A 22,255-nucleotide genomic window follows, 5' to 3' on the forward strand; every position below is an offset into this window, starting at 1 on the left:
GAAGCCAGGCCACAGGAGTGGGAAATTTAGGGGACAAGAAGCAGGGACAGGGTAGCACAGGATTAAAGCAGGGAGCTCCAGCATCTACACTCAAGTGACAAGACCACATGCCTGAGGACTGGCTGCAGCTCTAGGCGGCTGCTGCCCTAGGCATCTGGAGACTCATGACAAGAACGTGGTGAGCACGAGCTCGCACACTTCCAAGCCTCGCGAGAATATGTAAATTGAGCGACTGATAGTCTCGCGCTTGCGCACAATGTACCTCGTGCCTTCCCGTCTTTTTCCAGACTGTTCCGCCGCAGAAACGGAAGCTGTAGGCACCTGTGCAGGAGGTGGGTGATTACAGGGACCCGAGAGACCTCAGGCAGTGACTTTTGCTCAACGTTGCTTAGCTAGAACAGACTGTTCAGGGCTCAGTGAGATTCCCCTTTGACTGAAGAATTGTATTCTCCCTCACCCTCGGGCCCCAGAGGGGTAGAGGCGCCCTCTCCATTCCCCCACCTCCGTCGCCCACTTCCGCCGCCGCAGCCATGTCTGTAATTCAGAGGCCTGCGCCACATAGGCTAAGAACCGTATTCCCGAAACACTGATGGGTAAACAATTGAATAAGTTAGTGTTCCCTGTATATGTTACCTTCAGGAAATACCGAGGGCGCGCCACATGGTGTCTCCATCCCCAAATCTTAAGTGCTTCCCATCCGAGTGTTTTTCTCCTTGCTTCTCTTCAGTTTCTGAAATCTGTAAGAGGGTTGTGTCTGTCTCTACTTAGGGTGCTTGGGGAGCAGCCCTATACCTTCTAGCCACTTTGCGAGGAGGGTGGGGATGTTGTGTTTTCCTGTTTGTTTATTTAATTATAGCGGTAAGGGGGGTAGAAACCAGGGCGTCACACATGCCAGGCAAGCGGCTCTGTCATTTAGTTGTATCTCCAGCCCTTGAGATGGTGGCGTCTTCTTTTTTATTTGTTCTATTTTGCAGTTCCTGGGGTTGAACCTAGGGCCTCTCACCTGAGCTGCATCCTCACCCCTTGGAAATTTTTTTTGTTTGTTTTGGGAATGGATCTTTCTAAGAGACTTGAGTTGCACAGGCTGTGCTTAAGCTTGGGAATCATGGTGTCTTTAATCCTTTGATGTGGTTAGGTTAGGGCAACTGTCTTATTTTTGGTTACTCTCTTCCCAACAGTTCTATAGCAGTTCCTTTAAAGATAAAGGGATTGGTTGGAACCAAGGATAGAGGGGAGGAGTGGGGCAGGCGTCTTCTCCTCATTTTCTTCCCACAGCTGGATCAGCATGCCTACTTTAAGGTCTTCCTCCCAGCTGCATAGCTCCTCCTCCCCAAGTAATGTGTCCTCTTCACAACAAAGAACTGTAGGAGGTACCCAGAGGGCCTTATCAGCGTCTTCTAGTTCTTCTATCAATATGTCTTGTGAAGATAAGGACTCAGACCTGGCTTCCGAGGGGTAAGTGAAGTTGGTGAGAAGTTGTATTTTGCTGCTGCTTTATGTATCTTCAGTAGCTTTCCACTATATCACTTTACTTAACTGGTTGCAATATGTGTTGGACTGTATGAAAACATCAGAAAGGCTATGAAGGTTCAAAATAGTAATGTGCTCCAGCTCTGCTAAGTGTTTCTTAACTTCCCTCCACCTTGTGGATATCAAGAATAGCACATTGTGATTTTCATTATCCAACTTGAAGTCTAAACCTATCTTGAACACGTTTCTGTGTTCAGCATATATAAATGCTGTTGGTGATTGGAGAGTGGAAGATTTACAAATAAATTAGAATGTTTTATGTGTAACCTGACAAATTGTATATTCGCTTTAGTTGGTGTCCTGTAGTTCTGCTTTTTGGAATTTTGTAAAACAGTCCATCTATCCGTCTCTATTAGGGTTTATGACTTTATTATGTGAAAGTTAAAATAATGTATCTTTTAAAATTTTACTTAAAAAACAAAAAGGGTAGAAAAATACATAATTTCAAAAAATAAACAGAAATCACTAGTTGATAAATTACATATTGCCTTATTTTTAGAAATAATTGTTCAAGTTATAAAGGTAAAGCATACAGGGGCTGGGGATTTAGCTCAGCAGCATAAGCGCCTTCCTTGCAAGTGTGTGGTCATGAGTTCGATCCCTGGTACCGATAAAAACGAAAAAGACAAAAAAAAAAAAAAAAAGGAAAGCATACAAAGTGAACATTCAAACCGCGAGACTCCAAACGGTTCTTTTCAACTATCCAACAAAAACTTAGTAATATAGTTATCAATCCTACACACTTAAACATACATGCAGTTATATCCTTTAGATAAAGTAGTATATCTTTGTTTTCATTTTTTCCAGAAAAAACACCCAAATCTCCTATAAGATTTATTTTACCTCTTTATTTTTAATTGGGCTTCCCTTATCATTTCTGCTGCTGTCAATGCTATTTAGGATCAGATTATATCCGTGTTATAAACCTTAATCATTAAAATGTGGTTGTTTTTAAAGGAATGAATTATAATTCCACGTACATATTGATCTGTTTATGTATGAGTGACATATGAATGAATGATGCTGACTTTTCTCCACACAGAAAACAGTCTCTCCGTTGGTGAATATTGATTCGAATCTGTTATTTGGGGAGACTATTAGGACAGTGTTGTTCTTCACTCATCTCTATAGCTTTCAAGAAAGTGAAAGTTTTGCTTTAATACTTGCCCCTAATTTCCTGTAACTACTGCTACAGATTCATCTCTCTTAAAATCTAGATGTTTTTCGTGGAGGTAGGGTACAATTAGAGAAAAACAGGATTATAATTGGTTAATCTTTATATAGAGGAAATAGGGTGGTTATATTTAAGTAGAACCATACTCCCTCATAGGGGTAGTCCCTCTTTGTCTGCTGATGAAGGCAGTGACTTTGAAAACAGCCTGAGACGCAGTGTGAAGAAGAGAAGAGCAAAACGACCACACAGAACAGCCCCAGTGAGTCAAAGTTTTTTTTTATTTCTGAACCTGGTATGGGAAGCAGCAAAAGGAAACTCGTAAGAGGCTCAGGTTACATGATTAATCAAAAATAAGACTTAAAAAGTTTCAAGGGTCAAAATTAGGAAGGTAAATTTTGAAGAGAAAATAATAGAACATTGAGATATAGAAGTAAAGGGAATGTTGTCTGAGCTTTTTAGAAGAGAAAAGTTTCTACAGTGTAAAAGTAATTTATACAAAATCAGATATGAGATAGGTAAACTCTTCTGTGGAATTAGCAGCTTGAACCTACATAAGTGATAATGAGGAAAATAAGTATAACATCACTTTCCTTTTTTAATATGCCTGATCTTTTTCCACTTGCTAGGTGGCAAAACATCCAAAGAAGCGGTCCCAAATTGTATGTCATAATGGCCAGAAAAAGCCAGATATACCAGCTTGTGATCTCTTTGATGCTGTAAAAGCTGCCAAAAGTGATATGCAGGTAAAGCATAGTGTTTCACCTCTGTTTCTTGATGCTATCTTTTTGTAAGGTAGGGAGATAAGAACAAGAGTTTATAAAAATCGCTTGTAAATGGAGTGAGCATAATGTCAAGAAAGATGACATCATAGATTGAATCTTTGGAGAATGTATAAGGGAGATCATAGACAAAAATGTTCAAATCACTCACGGGGAGTGATTCCTTTATTGGTTGGTCGAGGAGGCAAGTAGTGATATTAATGACGGGTGGCAGCTTGTTCATTCCTTCACTTTTTAACTTTTCTGTGACAGTTACATCTAGTTATTTTTCCCTCTTGTTTTTTTGTTTTTAATTGTATGTTTATTATCTAAAATGATTTAAAACTTGTGCATAGTTTAAAAAATAAAAAAAAATCATCTATATCTCTAGCCCCTAGCTGAAGAAATGAAACAGTAATAGAGCCATTGAGTCTCCTTGTGTATCTTCTTTCCGCCCTAGTCACCTGGCTGCCCAGCAATAACCTTTAGACTGAAATTGTTAATTGTTCTGTTGTATTTCATTATAGTGTTAACCACCAGTGACTGTCCTTAATTTATTAAATGAAACTTTTCTTTGGTTATCTGTGGCTTGTTTCAGTTAGCATTATGAGAGATTCATCCATATTGATGTGAAATATATAGAGTATATAGATTTTTATTGTTTTAGGGAAATACTTTAAATTTCTAAGCATGGAACTTTGCTACCTAGATTTTTGTGATTTTTAACTTTATTGCATTATAGTCAGAGAATGTGCACTATAAAACTTACGGAGATTTAGGTTTATGATCCAGTAGTCAGTTACTAAAACCATTGTTCAGGTACTTGGCAGAAGATATGTGTTCTCTAGTTGTTGGATATAGTGTTCTTTTGAGTGAGACTGAGTAAGTTTGATGTTACTTTTATATTTTACTGTTTCGTTTTGGTCTGTGTGATGAATCAAGTTACAAGGAAAAATGTGTTAAAATCTTGTACATTCATTTTTCAGTTACGCATTTTTTATTCATGCCCGTCTTTACCTTAGGTATTTTGGGATTCTAAAGTTTACATTTAGGTTCAAAATTGTTACAGTTATCCAGTAAATGATATACTGACACTTCCAAAAAATGTTTTGATGCTAATATATCTTAACACTAGCTTTATTTTTTGTTAGCATTTGCCTGGTATGGTGATGATGAACCTTTTAAAGATGAGTGCCAAACTGCACCCAAACCCACTTATTTGGGCCGGGGATAAGTGCCTGCCTGGCAAGCACAAGGTCAAGAATTTGATCCCTGGTATCAACAAACAAACAATAACAACAACAAAACCCCCATTTATTTATCACAAAGTGCTTAAACTACAAATAAACTGTTTTATAAAGAACACCTCATACGTTAATATCTTTTGTGTTAAGAGAAAAACAGCATACGTGTCATAGGTTCATCACCACTGGCCTAGTATATTTTTCTATCTTTTCACTCTTTTTTTAATTTTAATTTATATTTGGGTATGTCTTGTCCGTATAATATATATCTAGATTACATTCTCTGTTTTGGTTATTTGTACTTTAACTAGAGAATTTAATCCATTTACATTTATAACTACTAAATTTATACTATTGTGTTTCCACTTTATCTTACCTTTATAGTGTTTTTTTTTTACTTTGCTTGTCTTTAAAAGGATCTGAGTACATTTTAACTCCAGTTATCCTTTCTAATTTTATATGCAGATGTGTGTCTTCTGTCCATTTTCCTTCCCCAACAAGTTATACCTTATAGCTACAACGATGGCTGCCTTTCGATATGTGTAGTAAATTTTTTTCAAATACTGACCTTTCATTCTGTTATCTTCTGGAATTCAGTGAGACATCATTAGAACTTCTCTGTCTCATCAGCATGTCTCTTAACATGTTTCATTAGTTCTACTTGTTAGTCTTTCTGATCTGTGTTTTGGATACTTACTTTTACTCAGTTTTCAGTGAATTCATCTGCTCCACTTTATCTAGTCTGCTTTTACTTCATCCGTTGAGGTTTTAGATTTCATTTTTTTGTGTAAGTACAACATTTGGGCCATTTTCAAATTTCATTGCTTTTTTGTTTCTACTTTAGGGCTTTTCTTATTTCCTTAATCATGCTAAATTAACTATAATCTATGATAATTTTAGCATCTGAAGTATTTTTGAATGTAATTCTGCTATTTCTCTAATTCTTTCATTGCCTTGTTTAATTATATGTTACTCTAGCTTTTACTGTGAGCCACTCATTTTTCCTGGAGCTGTATGTGTTGTAATTTGGGGAGTCAGAAGTGGGCCTTTAAGAGAAAAATCTGCATTTGCTTCAAATAGTTGTCTGGGGACCCTCCAGAATAATTTTTAATTAGCCACATTTTCCTCTAGACTTTGGTGGATGAGTGGCTAGAAAGCTACAAGCAAGATGAGGATACAGGATTCCTTGAGCTTGTTAACTTTTTTATTCGATCTTGTGGATGTAAAGGTAAAGAAACACTACCCCTTTCTCTTCCCTAACTTTTTATTCCTATGTTATGAAATGTTATTTAGACTAGTAGGATTATAGACATTTTCCAAATAAAGTAGAAAGGTGAAGCATAAGAATCTCACTTAACTACATTTTTTTGTACCAAGAATTGAACTCAGGACATTGGGCTTGTGAGACAGGCGCTTGTGCCACTGAGTTATATCCCTGACCCTTAAATACGCTTTGATTAATAAATAAGGAAAATGATCTAGTAGACTATGTTGATATTGAGGCAAGAATCTTGGGGAAAAATAATCATACTTTATGTAATGATATAATATTCACAAACTTGAAAATGAGCTGTCAAATGCCCATTAGTATTTTGTAAATGAGGTACCCCTAATTTTATTTATTACTATCTTCTTCATATATACTTTTGCTCTGAAGCTAAGGAGCTCGTAGGTCTCCACATACCATGGCTTAGGACATGGATCATTAGTGTCATTCAGGTTGTATTATAAGAATCCAGCAGCTGGCTTAGTTTATTTTCTTTATTTATTGGTAGTTGGGAGTCTTTTTAAAGCCATAGGTTTTCACCACTTTCTTCTTTTGAGTTTTCCAGAGAAGTTAGTGTATATCAGATACACGTTTGGTTGGTAGAAATCTTATGACTGGATCAGGTCTTTTGATTCCTCAAGTGCTTTTCAGTGTGTTCCCTGTTTGTCTTTCAGATGTATCTGTGAATGAACACAATGCCCTGTTACTTTCTTTTTAAGTACTTAATCTTTTTCATTCTTTAGGCACTGTGACCCCTGAGATGTTTAAGAAGATGTCCAACTCAAAGATCATCCGGCACCTGACAGAACAGTTTAATGAGGTGGATAAAGATGACCAGAATATTCTTACTCCTTTCATTTCAAAACTCAAGGCCCGGGGCTGGGGATTTAGCTCAGCGGCATAAGCGCCTGCCTTGTAAGCAGGCAGTCATGAGTTCGATCCCTGGTACCGATAAAAACAAAAAAGACAAAAAAAAAAAAAAAAAAAAAAAAACTCAAGGCCCATTACACTCTTTTCTATGAGTCTGAGTAATACTGTAGCTTTTAGAAGAAAGAGTTCAATTTCTTGTAACTGAAAGGAGCCAGAGATATTATGTCTCTCGACGTAGGAAATGAAGTATATCTGAAATACATGTTATATACAAATCACTGTGGCTTTTTGGATTGGATAATAACTTTTCATCCTTTTCACAGGACTCAGGGGACTATCCCCTTACAGCATCAGGTCCATCATGGAAGAAATTCCAGGGCAGCTTTTGTGAGTTTGTGAGGACGTTGGTCTATCAATGCCAGTACAGCCTCCTTTATGATGGCTTTCCTATGGATAACCTCATCTCTCTGCTTACTGGCCTTTCGGATTCCCAAGTCCGTGCCTTCCGTCACACTAGCACCCTTGCTGGTAAATATTTTTTGCTTTGCAGGCTTTCTTGGGGATTGGAAGAGAGGACTGTCCTGTCTTCTCTGGTTCTGCATCTCCATTTCCACCTGCATTTTGGCTCTTTATTTCAGTGCCTTACTGTTTTTTATCTAGTTTTCCACTAGGGTTAAAGGGAATGGATTGCAACAACAATTTTCAGCCTTAATATCTTTTTCATAACTTACCCCTGGGAACACACTGAGGGTTAAAAGAAGGCCAAAAAAGGGAGGGGGTGGAAAATCCACTCCAGGACATAAAGTCTTAGGACTTTATGGTCACCCTTAACTTTTCATTTTCTCTGCCCTTTTTTTCTTCTCTTTTGAACTTCTGGACCCTTCCCTGATTTAAGTAATGATTTCCTTGTGGTTTTTCTGACGCAAAGCCATGAAGCTGATGACTTCCCTGGTAAGAGTTGCCCTCCAGTTGAGTCTGCACAAAGACAACAATCAGCGTCAGTATGAATCTGAAAGAAACAAAGGACCAGAACAGAGAGCACCAGAGCGGCTGGAGAGCCTCCTGGAGAAACGGAAAGAGGTCAGGAGTGCTCCCTGCAGCTTTCCTCTCTCTCAGCTTCCAATGCCCAGTTGCCTGCAGACCACCTCATCAGGCTGTGACCCTTCTCTCCATAAGCCTGGGCCCCAGTAGCTTTTCATGTCAGGAGTAATAAAGGGACTTACATGACTTGCCAGACCCATCCTGTTGGGTTATTTTGTGCTCACCTAGTTTAGAGTGAATTTAGGGTTCTGTGTATTTCTACTCTTATTCAGTTTCAGTTGTCTGCATTCCTTTTCAAAAGTGCTGAAGTACTGTACTTGTGTGTCATGCAAGGAGTTTTTACCTTCATGTGAAGTGTACAGTGCACAGGTTACCACAGGAATAGTGAAAGCCTGGCACTGCAGACCAGGGAAGCCAGGTGTCAAAGAATGGGAAAAACATAGGCCTAACTTTTACTCCTTGGTATGAGTTCTATTCCAGTTAGCCACCAGCTAGCTCCATGACCTTAAAGCAACATCTCAAAGCTTCAGTTTTCTTTAAAAAGCATAATTCTACCTTTTATGAGTTTAAATGAGATGTTAAGGAATTGCTTAGTCTAGCACATAGTAGGTATTTTCTCTCTCTCTCTCTCTCTCTCTCTCTCTCTCTCTCTCTCTGTCTGTCTCTCTGTCTGTCTCTCTCTCTGTTGTTAGTACCAGGTATCAAACCTGGTACCTTGCACTTTCGAGGCAGACATGTATGCCACTGAGCTAAATCCCCAGTTTGTTCTCTTTAAAGATCCTGGAAGACATAGTCCTTAAGATAACCTTTTATACTTACTAAACTTTAGTTTTTTAAATAAATATTTATTGTTAAATATACTGATTAAACAGCTGTGTCTATTATGAATGGAACTCTGAAGTTCTCTTTCCTCTGTTAGTATCTGAGACTCATTTGCCATGAAGTTTCCAGGGTGCACAATGTTTAACTATGCTAATGGGCTGTTTTCCAGCCTTCATGAAAGATCTTTTTATCCTACACCATTACAGAAGGAAACTTTGTATTCTTTCCTTTTCTTTTAGTATTTTTCACTCTCAGGTTGATCTTAAAAGAGACTTGTGTATATTAATTCAAAGTTTTTTGTATTAATTCACTGTTATCTTTGAGCTTGCTTTCTGTAGTTTCAGTTAATTGTGGTCAGCAAGGGTCCAAAAATATGTACAGTTAGTAAGATGTTTTGAGAGAAAATATTAACATAAGTATTTTGTTATAATTGTTCTGTATTGTTAAGCTTTATTGCACCTAATTTATAGCATAGGACAGGTTGCTAATCCAAAACTCAAGAGTTCAGAAGTGCTCTGAAATCCAACTTTTTGAGCACCAATATGACATTCAAAATTTTTTGCATTTTGAAGTTATTCAGATTTTGGACTTCCAGATTTTGTCTGATCAATCAGTAAAGTATGTTCCAAAATTGGAAAAATTCTGAAGTGTTTCCGCTCCTAAACATTTTAGATGAGGAATGCCGATCTTGTGTGTGTGTGTGTGTGTGTATAAGCTTTGGTATTATGTGCAGTTTTAGTCATCCACTGTGCGTCTAAAGGTGTGGGAATATGTTGGAATATTATCTTCTTTGGATCAAGAGGGACTAGTGTACACGAATATAGTTCTTTGTTGTCTTCTCTGGGCTTTTGAATGCTTAATAATCATTCTCCCTTTTATCTTTCATAACTACTTTCCCCCACACACTATTTTTTCCCTTTCCACTAATAGATATATATACAAGGTCTTGAATCTTCTTTCATTCTGCTTTTCTGTGTTCTACTCCTAAATCTTTTAGGGTAATATTTCCTTAGAGGCTAGATGAATCCTTTTGTTACCTAGCTTCTATCCTTGTTTCTTTAAGGCTTTTCTTTTCAAGCCAGTAACTTTCTAAGTACTTTCTTTCCTGCTGTCTCCCTTTTTTAGACTTCTGTAGAATTTGGTACTGGTTATCTAGCTTCCTCCTTTCCTTCCTTTTTCTTTATTGTGAAACTTTCAGACATTTAGAAAAGCAAAGACAATTGGTATACTGATCACCATATAAATGTCTTATTTTTAACAACTGGTATTTCATTGCTTATCTTTAATGCTTGTCTATAAAACATTAAATGCTTTATAATGATTATTTATTGAAGATATTGGGCCTGTTGTCTTGAAGTTCTTTTTGTCCTTGGTATCATTCATCTAATCCAGGGTTTCCTAGCAGTGGCACTGTTGACATAGCTGCTCTTATAGAGTGTTTGGCAGCATTTGTTGTCTCTGTAGGAGTCAGGGTACCCTGCTACCAACTCCAATTGTGACAGTCAGAAATATTTTCAGGTATTGCAAAATATGCTCTGGGGATGACCCAGATGAAAACTACATATATATAAACTCTTGCTGCTGTTGCTGCTGCTATTGCTGCTTTTTTTTTTTTTTTTTTGGCTAGTTCTTCCACTTGTATCAAACCACATTTTTAAAAAATTCAGTTCTTCTATTACTATTAGTCAAAAACATTTATAGTATCATTTAGGGCTTCTGAATGATGAAAATAATTATACACACAAGAGAATATTATTTTTACCAGACTAAAATAAATATGAGACATTAGTTGACTGTACCACTTCCAGAATAAAATTTAAAAGGGGACATAGGATTTGGGGGTGCACACTATATCCTGTAACAAAATAAAAATGAAAGTAGTACTATTTTATATATTTTGTGACTTCAGGCTGATGGTACAAAAGAGATTGATATGTTCTTCCCGTCCTTCAGCTCCAGGAGCATCAAGAGGAGATTGAGGGGATGATGAATGCCATCTTCAGGGGTGTCTTTGTCCATCGGTACAGGTAAGTTAATAGGCTTGTCTCACTGAAGCAGCTTCTCCTTGGTTGTGGGATCTGTAGACGTGATGGGCCCCTCCTGTAATCCTTATTTATTTGGTTAGGCCTAGAACTAATACAGTTAGAGTAAAAACTATGAATGATGCACATTAAGGTTTAATTTATCCCCACTTGAAAGGATCTTATAAGCTCTTCTGGGAGAGAAAACAAGAGTTTAAGGCATTGTTAGTATTACTCTGCTCCAATTTTGCCCAGGAGCTAGCTGACTCTGTCCCCTCATTTTTCTAGGGTTGGAGAGTTAAAAGGACAAGAACAGGGTAGCTTTTCTTAGATGTTTGTGTGCCTCAGAAAATCTTTTCCTAACCCAGATTCCTTAGTTCACTGTGCTACGGGCAAAAGAGTTTTATACTGTTTAAAAAACTAATAGAATTAGGTTTGGCAGGGTGGTGCACATCTATAATCTCAGCCCTCTGAAGGCCTGTAGGAAGATCACTGTGATTTCAAGGTCAGCCAGGGCTATATAGTGAGATTCTGTCTCAAAAAAAAAAGTAGAATTCACTTAACAGAATGAATTTGTAGTAGTTTTTCACTTTTATCTAGATTTCAATTTACACCTTTTGGAATCTTGTGACTGATTTAATCTTTTCTTGAAGTGAAATTAAAATACATACTATAGTCAACAGTTAAATGAACTTTCAAAATCAGTTTTTATAAGGGGTATGAAAGACAAGATTATACAGGACTGGTTCAACTCAAAGTATATATATATGTATGTATGTATACAATGTTTGCACTTGAAAGAGGAAATGAAAGTCATGACAGCTGGTGTCCATTAAGAAATCAGTTCTAGGAGCTGGGGATACAGCTCAGCAGCACAGTGTCTGCCTGGTAAACGTGAGATTGTGAGTTTGATTCCTGGCACACACAAAAAAAGAAGTTCTAAGGCAGAGTGGTGGTATATAAACAGGCTTAGCAACTTAGTGAAATCCTGTCTTGAAATGAAAAATAAAAAAGTACTGGAAGTTGTGGTTTAGTGGAGGTCCTGCGTTTAATACACAAAATCACATTAAAAAGTTCTTCAGTGCACATTATATGCATTTTCACCCTGAATTCCATTATTGTGTACATTTAATATGTTAACAAAAAGGTACACAGAAAAAATTCTTTAGGGAAAGAGGACTGCTTAGTAAGATGGAAATGAATTTGGAGAGAAACTGATAGTTTATGTCTCTATTTAGGGACATCCTTCCTGAAATCCGTGCTATCTGCATTGGGGAGATTGGATGTTGGATGCAAAGCTACAGTTCCTCTTTCCTCACTGACAGCTATTTGAAGTATATTGGCTGGACCCTGCATGATAAGGTGAGAACCAAGTCAGTCTCCCGTTCCCAGTTCCCTCATGGTCTCTGCTCCAGGTTACTTCAGCTTTTTCTGCCCTGCCACTTAGACATTTCACATAGCAGTGGTCAAGTCATCAAGGCATGAACCTTGAAACTCCCAAACTGGGGATGGTAGGTGTTGTAGTAAGGGGTTGCGAGGAGAACAATTAGAATCAGGACATGGAATTTATAATACTATTTTATGATGGTCACTGAGAGTTAACACAAGAAACTGCAGGAAATCTATCTACAACACCAAAGACACAGAATATTCAACCAAGGGCCTGAATCCCACAGCAATGTCCTGCACGAATCCAAATGAAGACCCAGAGCTCATAACAGTGCCTCCCACGAGTTCAACTGGAGGTCTAGAGCCCACAAGAAAGACTTATGCCAGTCTCTTTTATGGATCCATGTTAGGAAGGCCCAAAGGTCAGCAGTGGAAGCTAGAAAGTCTATGCCACCAGGGTGAAGGAGCTATGCTGGTAAGTTGAGGGCTCTACGCTGGAGCTGAGAAGTCACACAACAAAGACCAGGGCTGCCCAAAAAAGCACCACAGCCATCCTCAGTGACACAGAGGCCCTGAGCACCTCCAACAATAAGCACAGTCAAGTACATGCCAAAAAGCTAGCATGAAGAGTTCATCCTGGAGATTAAGCGACGCACATCTTTTCCTCCAGAGCCAGGAAGCAGTGCTCGATGTAAGGACCAGAGCTTCTCCAGGAGAACCAACAGCTCAAGCAGCAACACATAAGAGAAATCACAATGCCTCAACACCTCTCTTCTCCACATCTCTTTTTATGCTGGCAACTTTCCTCAGTGGAATAACTATACACAGCACCATGGTTATTTAATTCCTTTGGTATTAAATTGACCTCCAGTTTTTAATCTATACCACTAGGATAAGGTAGAAGAGACAAAGACATGTCCAGAAAATGAAATGCCTTCCAAGTTGAGTAACAGAGAGGAAACTTAGCCTGTGAAAACACAAGAACATCATTGCCAAATTGGTGATAACAAATTCTAGACTGATAGCTAGAGATACTTTTTCTCATGCTTGCTCAAGACTTCTGTGATTTCATTTGCGTTTTGAGTAAGAGAGCAGCTGTTTATGGTCTCTTCATCTCAAAAGTCTTCTGTGTTTCAAGCATCTGGGCCTACAATGAGGAATCTGTAAGAGATATAGAGAGACTCAGTGAAGTGAGTGGTGGGTCACGTTCCCTTCTCGTGTTTGTCCCTCCTTGACAGAACCGGGATGTCCGTCTGACATGCCTGAAAGCGCTGCAAGGACTGTACAGCAACAAGGAACTGACTGCTCGCCTAGAGCTGTTCACCAGCCGCTTCAAGGTATGGGGACAGCGCTCCTGCACTTGACTCCTTGCTTTATGGTTCCCTTTTCCCTACTACATATCATTTTTTATTGCTTTGTTCCTGCGTCTCTCTTTAGACTCTCAAATAATAAGAGAATGTGATGTTTTGTAATGGTTTCAGTGAGATATGGAATAATACTGTCCTCCTAACAGGACCGAATGGTTTCCATGGTAATGGACAGAGAGTACGATGTAGCAGTGGAGGCTGTCAAGTTGCTGATCCTGATCTTGAAGTAAGTTCTGGCAAGTGGGGAGGAAGCACCTCAGACTTAGCAACAATAGGTAGGATTTTTCAGAGTCCTATCCCCAGCTATCATGGATTGACTCTTTCTCATGTGCAGGTTGAAAGAGTTTGCACCCAAGTTACGGGAACTCAAGGGGGAAGCTTTCTTGTCTTCTCTAACTCTCCACACTTCTCTGTCTTCCACTCTTCAATTAAAAGTTCTCTGTGAGTCATATCCTTGCTTTTGCTTCAAACCCCAGTTGTTCTGGAGGACAGCATGCACACTCACTTGGTCTCTCTCCTTTTTTCTTGGCAGGAACATGGAAGGTGTGTTGACCAGTACAGACTGTGAGAGCATCTACCCTGTTGTGTATGCTTCTAATCGTGCCTTGGCTGCTGCTGCAGGAGAGTTTCTGTATTGGAAGTGAGTGGGGCTTCTTGTGCATCTCTTTTATATCCTCTTTTCTTGTTTTTTTTCTGTCTGATTCACTGCTCCTCTGCCTAGGACTCCCAAAACCCTTTAAAGTCCCTCTTGGTATCCTCTTTCCTTTCAGCCCATTGGACTTTCCTCTGTTCTGCAATTTTTTTCCTTTCTGTGCTCCTTGAACTCTTGCTTCCCTGCATGGTATTTGGCCTTTCCCACTGCCTCCTGTGCTGTGCCTTTTCCTTGTGTCAATCCTATCAGGCTCTTCTACCCTGAGTTTGAGATGAGAGCAATGGGTAGCAGAGAGCGACACCGGAGTCTACATGCCCAGAGGACTTTCTTCCACCTTCTGCTGGACTTCTTTTTGGAGAGTGAGGTGACATGTGCAGGGGATATCTAATTGTTGTGCATAAAACCTTTGTGTAGAGAAGGATGGGTGGGCACTGTGGAAAGAAAGTGATATTTATCAGCAATGGCTTCCTCCTAGAAGAGGTTTTACTTTGTGGGGGTTTCCTTTTGGTGGTACTGGGGTTGAACCCAGGGCCTTTGCACTGAGCTACATTCCCAGTCCTTTTTCTGAGAAAGGGTCTCCTTAATTTGCTGAGTTGTCCAGGCTGGGCTCAAACTTCTGATCCTCCTGCATCAGCTTTCCAGTTCTGGAAGTTTTATGTGGCATCATTAACTCACCCAGTGCCTTCTCCACAGCTCCATGACCATGCTGCTTACTTAGTAGACAGCCTGTGGGACTGTGCAGGACGTCATCTAAAAGACTGGGAGAGTCTCACAAGCCTGCTTCTGGAGAAGAACCAGAGTGCGTGCCACGTGGTAGCCAGGGATGGTGTTCTTGCACCTCCTAGTGTGAAACTAGGAGACTTGTGAAAAGCAGTAGAGGTGGCCTGAGGCAGAAAGGGACTTGGAGAGTGACTTGTGACTCTGTCTTTATTCCTCTTGCTAATCTAGACTTGAGTGACATGCAGGAGAACACGCTGATAGAAATCCTTGTGTCCAGTGCCCGGCAAGCTGTGGAGGGTCACCCGCCTGTGGGGCGAGTCAGTGGGAGGAAGGTATGGCATGAAGGGAAGGTTCTGTAGGGTAGCAGTACTGAAGCCACATAATGTCCATTCTTATCCTTACGTCTGGGATTAGGGCAGACTGTCTGCTTCTTAGAGAATTCCTTCTCTAGAAGAAAGAAACATGAAAGGAACTGCTGAATTCTATTTCCTTCCATGGCACAGATCATGGGGAGGAGGGATACACTTTATAACTGTTGGGCCCAGTGTTTCTCCACACTACCCTGACTCCCAAGTGACTAATTTCAGAGTCTGTCTGCTAAAGAACGCAAGGTCCAAGCTGATGACAAGGTGAAGCTAACTGATCACCTCATCCCTCTGCTGCCCCAACTCGTGGCCAAGGTAGAGCAAGAGTGGGTTCTAGAGCATGAGTAGGTAAAAGGAAATGGCCCCTAATGATGAGAATTTGCCTGTTCTCTAATAAGTAGGGCTTCCTCTTAATCACCACAGTTCTCAGCTGATCCAGAGAAGGTTGCTCCCCTGCTCCAGCTCCTCAAATACTTTGACCTCAGCATCTACTGCACTAGGCGCTTGGAGAAGGTGAGGAAGGAAGATCTATTCTTTATATCTCACTGCTTCCCCGTGAAGGCCAAGGGTTCTTCCAGTATCATCTTCTTTACTAGAAGCTAGTTCCAGAAGAATTGAAAAGCTCTCCCTCTCATAGGCATCTTATCCTTGAAGTTTACTGCTTTCAACTCTTGTTTCTCACCTACCCACTGTTCTGTCACCTCTTTCCCTCTCAGCACCTGGAGTTGCTATTGCAGCAACTCCAAGAAGTGGTAGTGAAGCACACAGAGCCCCCGGTGCTTGAGGCTGGTGCACAAGCCCTCTATCTGCTCTGTAAGCCTGAGTTCACTTTCTTCAGCCGGGTGGACTTTGCCCGCAGCCAACTAGTGGACCTGCTGACTGACCGCTTCCAGCAGGAGCTTGAGGAACTGCTGCAGGTAGGTGCAGGGGCACGTGGTCGGGCACCACAAACAAGAGTGAGAGAGGGCTATGGGAAGCATGAGTTAGTACATTCTCCGGCAATCCTGCTGTGGGCCTTCTTTCTTCCTCAGTCATCCTTCATAGATGAGGATGAAGCATACAGTCTGGCAGCTACTCTGAAGCGTCTGTCTGCCCTTTACAAGTGAGCATCTCCCTCCTGCTTGTTTGCCTTTTTCCTCTACTGTCTGTCGAATTGATTTCCTCTGTTCTGTTCCAATATAAATTTTCCCTTTCCTTTCATAGTGCCCATGATCTGACTCGTTGGGAGCTCTATGACCCATGCTACCGTCTCCTCCGGAAGGCCGTGGACACAGGACAGGTTCCTCACCAGGCAGGTAGACAGGCTGGATGGCAATGTGGAGGCAGACGTGTTCTTAAGGGCCAGAATCCTAGATGCCCATCTCCTAGGCAGGCCCAGGCCTCTGGGTGTGAAGATGTACCAATGACAATTAGGTGGGGTCACTCCTTCCACTCCTCTCTTGGGAGGCAGACCGTGTTTCAGTGCTTAAAAGCATCATTCTTGGGTTTCCTTGGAGACCAAAAAGATATTGAGCGATTCTAGGAGACTGAGTGCATTAGGGATATTTTTCTGTGCGATAGAAGCCTCTGAAGATTGTCCAAAATGTCAGCTCTTTTTGGCCAGAAAAGGAATTGGTTCCCCAAGTGTCATTTTCTCTTTTCTTCACTGTGGTAGGGACAGATGCAGCTGTGGATGTGTGTGTCAGCTTTTTTCTTTCTCTTCACTCCTCTGTGCCTTGCTCTTTCACTCTCACTGCTTGCCCCTCATTCTACTGACTCAAATCTTGTTTTTTTCTGACATTTTATGCTTACAGGTGATCCTGCCAGCCTTGACTCTTATCTATTTTTCCATTCTCTGGACACTAAACCACGTTTCAGGGTCAGGTGGTTCCCAGGTGAGTATGGGTCTGAGGAGGGGAATGAAGGAGTCAGTGTTTTCATTCCGCCTGCAAGATGCTGTTTCCGCAGAAGCAGTTGTTGAGTCTGAAGGGCAGGATGGTGGCCGTCTGTGAACTTTGTCAGAACTGTCTCTCTGATGTGGATCTCGAGATCCAGGAGCAGGTGAGCACTGTGACCAGCAGGATCAAGAAGGGGAAGGTCCCTCTTGATCTGAGGAGACCCTGTTCCACAGAGAAATTAGCTGTGCAATTCTAGTCTCAGCAAATACTCTATTTTGTTTTAATCATCTTGTTTCCCTCCCTAACCCCAACAGGCTTTTGTTTTATTGAGTGATCTGCTTCTCATCTTCAGCCCTCAGATGATAGCAGGCGGACGAGAGTTTCTTAGACCCCTCATCTTTTTTCCGGAAGCTACCCTCCAGTCTGAGTTAGCCAGCTTCCTCATGGACCACGTCTTCCTTCAGTCTGGAGACCTGGGAAGTGGTATTGAGACTCTTAAGCCAATGGCATAGGAAGGGCTTGGGACTGGGCCTGGCTCAAGAATTGGGGGCAGAGGCCTAAGGCTGTGTTTGTGTTTTGCATTTATGGCCCAGGTCAGACCCTAGATGATCACATACAGATAGAGCAGCTGCACCAGCGGCGCCGCCTTCTGGCTGGGTTCTGCAAGTTATTGCTCTATGGGGTACTGGAGCTTGATGCAGCCTCAGATGTTTTCAAACACTATAACAAGGTACTGTGAGACCCTGCAGACAGAAAGGAGAGGGTGCCAAGAAGAGCAAAGCCTTGAACTCAAACACAGCATCTTAGAATAGAAACAGGTGTGGGAGGGAGTTGGTCTTACAATATCAGGCTTAAAGGAGAAAGAAGAGAGAATGGCTGTAGACATTTAAAATAAAGGGACTTTATAGTAAATATAGAAAGAAAAAGCTACTAAGAAATTGGCATTCATTGGAGAGAAAGTAGATTATTCTTTCTGCCTGAAAACTAGTTTTTCTTCAAACCCAGTCAACAGATTGGAATAATGTAAGAGGAAGAAAAAAAGAGTAGAAGGAGGGCCCAGTCTTCACAAGATGCATAGAGGGTAGCTCAGTCTTAACTCATCACTGGACTCACTTCTATTACTGAGCTCCTCCTGTGACCCAGAATTCCAGGCACAGTGGACATAGTGAACAGAACACAAGCCCTGCTCCATGGAACTTCCTTCTGGTGAAGAAAGCTGCACAAATTTCTGTGCTGGCTAACAGTAGGCACTAGCACTTCTCTTCTCCAAGAATTAGAGTCAGGAAGTGTTTCTTTTATGTATTTTTAACCTAAACTGATTTATTTGGGGTTCTGTACCTGTTGGTTAAAGATGAGGTCTGGTCTGAGTTATTTAATGCTTAGATTATATTTTTCTGCCTATGCCTCATTGGGAAGGAGGCATGATTAGGGATATAAGAGAAAAACCAAAATATTTTCCTATAGTTAACCAGTACTTTCTCCATTTCCCTCCCTCAGTTCTATAATGACTATGGTGACATTATCAAAGAAACATTGACTAGAGCAAGGCAGATTGACCGAAGGCATTGTTCCGGAATCCTGCTGCTGAGTCTCAAGCAGGTACTCAGTTTTGCCCAGAGGGCCTTGAGTCTCTCAGGAACTTCCTGATTATCCCCACATTTTTGCCCTCAGCTCTTAGGATATGAAATCCTTAACAGCAGAAACTATTTTGACTCTTACTTTGTATGACAGACTTCTTCATATCTAGAAAACCCCTTTTGTCTTGTATCTAAAAGGGAAGGTTTTTGCCTTATCCTATAGAAATCAGCTCTGGGTTAAGAAAAGGAAGTGACAGTGAATTGCCTCTCAGGCTGTTTCGTTACTACAGATATGTTTATTTTTATAGAGCAGAACTAAAGGCTGCCTGTGCTGCAAGTGGTCAGGAATTAGGGCAGTGTCCTGGGAAGAAGCATACAAAATAGATAGCATTCCAAGGCCTCTGGAATTTCTGAATAGAGAAAGGGGATGGTGTGCTTCACTACTGCTGCCTGATCCTCTCTTCCCCAAACTTGCCACATATTCTGGACACAGCTATACACAGAACTGCTTCAGGAGCAGGGACCCCAGGGTCTAAGTGAATTGCCAGCCTTCATGGAGATGAGGGACCTGGCCCGGAGGTTTGCCCTGAGTTTTGGACCCCAGCAACTACAGAACCGTGACATTGTGGTCAAGCTGCACAAGTGAGGAAGAGTGTTTGGTGACTGGGTTCAGGGAGGGCTGGGTATGGGCTCATGAAGGGAGGGTGATATGGAAAGAAGCGACAGTTAAGTTGGTGGAGAGGGTATGCTGTTAGGAGGACGAGACAGGAGGATATGCATGGACAGGATATTCCAGTCCTGGAAGGGAAGGGGAAAGGGAGAAGGAACTGGCTTCCTAAAATGATTCTGCCCAACTAAGGGAAGGCATCAAGTTCTCCTTGTCCGAGCTTTCTCCAGCTGGCTCCTCTGATGCGCCCCCAAATCTGGCATTCTTGGAGCTCCTTTCAGAGTTCTCTCCCCGCCTTTTCCATCAAGACAAGCAGCTGCTGTAAGTTTGTGGACCATTAGTAGTGTGAATTACAAAAGGGCCTGGGGAGGGATCTGGTGGTCACCTCTCTTCTCCATGCCTCCCTTAGACTGTCCTACCTGGAAAAGTGTATACAGCGTATCCCCCGAACACCTGGCCATCCCTGGGGTCCAGTCACTACCTACTGCCGCTCCCTCAGCCCTGTGGAGACCACAGCAGAGACTAGTCCTCAGGGCCACTCCCGCTCCAAGAAGAGGCGCATCGAAGGTAGATGGCTAGGGGCGGGCCTCAGCATGCTTGGCATGGTAGGCCTGGCTGCAACTGCTTAGATAAGCAGGAAATGGTCTTTGACCTGCATCCAACTTCTTATAGTTCACTAATCATTTACTAGAATTGATATTTTGCTTCAAGGTTTAGCTAATAAAAATAGCAAACCTATATGAAAAATGAAATAGATTATATAATAAAAAAATTGAACTAAATAATCTGGGATTACTTAGTGGGATTCTCCCCACACCTTATATTTCATTGTTTTCAAGATTTGTTTGCACAACTTTTGTAATTTTTTTATCGCTACCAGGAATCGAACTCACAACTGTGCACTTGCAAAGCAGGCACTTATGCCGCTTAGCTAAACCCCAGCCCCTTGTGATCTTTTTTTAACCTTCTGATCACCACCTCCCTTTTAATTAGCATAGTTTTTCTTTGAATTTTTAAATGTAGTGCTGTGTTAAGTGATAATATCCTAGAAATAAGTTTGATATATTGTTTTCTAGTATATATTTTAAAATGTAACTTTTTTAATGCTACAAGTTGAGATGTAATTCACATACCATAAAAGTCATTCTTTTGAAGTATATACCTCGATGGTTTTTAGTATATTCACTAAGTTGCACAGCCATTACTTCCATCTACTTTTAGAATATGTTTTATCACTGCAAAAACGATGTACTACCTGTTAGCAGTCATTCCTCATTCTCTCATCCTCCCAGCCTTGGTGGGTACTACTAATCTTCCTATCTTTGAATTTGCCTGTTTTAGACACATTATCTAAATGGAACCACGTAATTGTGGCTTTGTGTATCTGATTTCTTTTACTTCGCATGTTTTCAGGGTTTATCCATGTTTTAGTAACAGTGCCTCATTTTTATAGCAGAATGTATTCCATTGTAAGGCTGTACTGTACCTTTATCCATTTATCAACTGATTGACATTCAAATTACTTCCATTTCTTGACAGTTAAACATGGTGATGTTAAGGTTCACACACGAGTTTTACGGTGAACATCTATTTTAGTTCTTCTGATAAATACATAGGAGAGAAATTGATGGGTCTTATGGTAGCAACTCTTTAGCTTTTTGATGAACTGCCAAACTTTTCCAATGTGCTTGTACCACTTAGGTGTCTCAGTAGGATTGTTTGGTGGGTTCCAGATTCTCTACTTCAGGCCAGAACTTCCTTAGCAATACTTGTTACTGTCTGCCTTTTAAAATTTTATCCATCTTCTAGTGACCAAAAGTGTTACATCATTGTAGTTTAAATTTTCATTTTTCTCACATCTAATGGTATTCTTTTCATGTTGAAGCATATGTAAAATTTTTCTTGTATTTTGTGGATTTTCATGTTGATGGTATCTTTTGAAGCACAAAGATCTTAATTTTGATGCAACCCAACTAACCTACTTTTTCTTTGTTGCTTGTGCTTTTATTGTCCTTCCTTAAGGAGACTTTGCCCTATCCAAAGAGCTCATCCTTTGTTTTCTTCTTAAAGGTCTTCTTTATAGTTTTGGGTCTTAAATGGAAGACTGTGAATCAGTTCAGTTAATTTTGGTATAGGGTGTGATTTATTTTAAATGTCTTGAATATACCATCTGCAATTATATCTACTATCACAAGGAAACTGCATTAGTGAAGTAACAGATAAATACTTATTAAGAAGCTACTAAGTATGTTATAACTCGTGCCCCGGTATAAAATCCAAGGAAACAAGAGACCAAAAATTTAGGTAGCAAAGGCTTTATTTCCAGGTCTGGTGACAAGTCTCCAGGAGCCAATTTGGAGACTGTGTCCCAGAGACTGAAGGGAGGACTTTAAAAAGAGGCTGGAGGAAAAGGATGGGGGGAGAAACAAAGAAACCTGCAGAGCCATCAAACTTGTTGACCCAAGTCTGGAAACTATATTGCTGTCCACTTAGCTCTGACAATCTCGAGAGTTCCTGGTGTTTCTCAAATTACTCCCATCCTACAGACTGACATTATCTCAGAGTGGCACATCTGCAGCAATATTTGGAGAAGAAAGTGGACAGTTAATTATCCCAGGACAGCTCGTTTTCGCTAGTGGGTGCGAAGGGGTCAAGAGTTACAAGAAGCTGAAACTTAAGTTTTACAAAGATCTGATATCTAACTCATTTGATGCATACAGAACAAAAGGAAAGCACCGATTGGGGTTTGGGCCATAGTATTTCCCAGTAATTTCTTTGAAGCTAAACAGTTCTTAAAATTGGGGCAGGCTCATTTTATGACAGATCATCACCGGGTCGGGAAGAGGTCACCAGAAACCCAAATTCTTTATGGCCTAGATAGATAGGTGAGGGGAGAGGGAGGCAATAAGGCGCC

At 40.7% G+C, this 22,255-nt stretch overlaps 1 protein-coding gene across 5 annotated transcripts in view; it reads left to right on the forward strand.

Annotated features, from left to right (window-relative positions):
* The first annotated feature begins 61 nt into the window (after window positions 1-61).
* Stag3 (STAG3 cohesin complex component) overlaps window positions 62-22,255 on the forward strand; it is a 28,194-nt gene continuing 6,000 nt past the window's right edge. For 4 of the 5 annotated variants that reach the window (XR_010042345.1, XR_010042346.1, XM_063234209.1 and 1 more), the window contains exons 1-29: window positions 62-332; window positions 1,276-1,455; window positions 2,861-2,963; window positions 3,331-3,447; window positions 5,838-5,934; window positions 6,717-6,793; window positions 7,167-7,371; window positions 7,772-7,923; window positions 10,660-10,733; window positions 11,966-12,089; window positions 13,355-13,453; window positions 13,630-13,709; window positions 14,016-14,123; window positions 14,385-14,499; window positions 14,829-14,934; window positions 15,084-15,187; window positions 15,443-15,535; window positions 15,644-15,733; window positions 15,937-16,137; window positions 16,252-16,322; window positions 16,424-16,511; window positions 17,014-17,094; window positions 17,168-17,260; window positions 17,412-17,580; window positions 17,691-17,827; window positions 18,595-18,696; window positions 19,168-19,316; window positions 19,534-19,662; window positions 19,751-19,908. Coding sequence is in view for 3 of the 5 variants with exons in the window: in XM_063234209.1 (XP_063090279.1) it covers window positions 1,286-1,455; window positions 2,861-2,963; window positions 3,331-3,447; window positions 5,838-5,934; window positions 6,717-6,793; window positions 7,167-7,371; window positions 7,772-7,923; window positions 10,660-10,733; window positions 11,966-12,089; window positions 13,355-13,453; window positions 13,630-13,709; window positions 14,016-14,123; window positions 14,385-14,499; window positions 14,829-14,934; window positions 15,084-15,187; window positions 15,443-15,535; window positions 15,644-15,733; window positions 15,937-16,137; window positions 16,252-16,322; window positions 16,424-16,511; window positions 17,014-17,094; window positions 17,168-17,260; window positions 17,412-17,580; window positions 17,691-17,827; window positions 18,595-18,696; window positions 19,168-19,316; window positions 19,534-19,662; window positions 19,751-19,908 (3,292 nt within the window). In the remaining 2 variants the exon portion in view is untranslated. The remainder of the gene's footprint in view (window positions 333-1,275; window positions 1,456-2,860; window positions 2,964-3,330; window positions 3,448-5,837; window positions 5,935-6,716; window positions 6,794-7,166; window positions 7,372-7,771; window positions 7,924-10,659; window positions 10,734-11,965; window positions 12,090-13,354; window positions 13,454-13,629; window positions 13,710-14,015; window positions 14,124-14,384; window positions 14,500-14,828; window positions 14,935-15,083; window positions 15,188-15,442; window positions 15,536-15,643; window positions 15,734-15,936; window positions 16,138-16,251; window positions 16,323-16,423; window positions 16,512-17,013; window positions 17,095-17,167; window positions 17,261-17,411; window positions 17,581-17,690; window positions 17,828-18,594; window positions 18,697-19,167; window positions 19,317-19,533; window positions 19,663-19,750; window positions 19,909-22,255) is intronic. The other variant, XM_063234211.1, reaches the window with a different exon arrangement.

The sequence above is a fragment of the Cavia porcellus genome, unplaced genomic scaffold (assembly GCF_034190915.1).
Source record: "Cavia porcellus strain 051 isolate PalLab524CR breed Dunkin Hartley unplaced genomic scaffold, mCavPor4.1 scaffold_23, whole genome shotgun sequence".
In the NCBI taxonomy this organism is placed as follows: domain Eukaryota; kingdom Metazoa; phylum Chordata; class Mammalia; order Rodentia; family Caviidae; genus Cavia; species Cavia porcellus.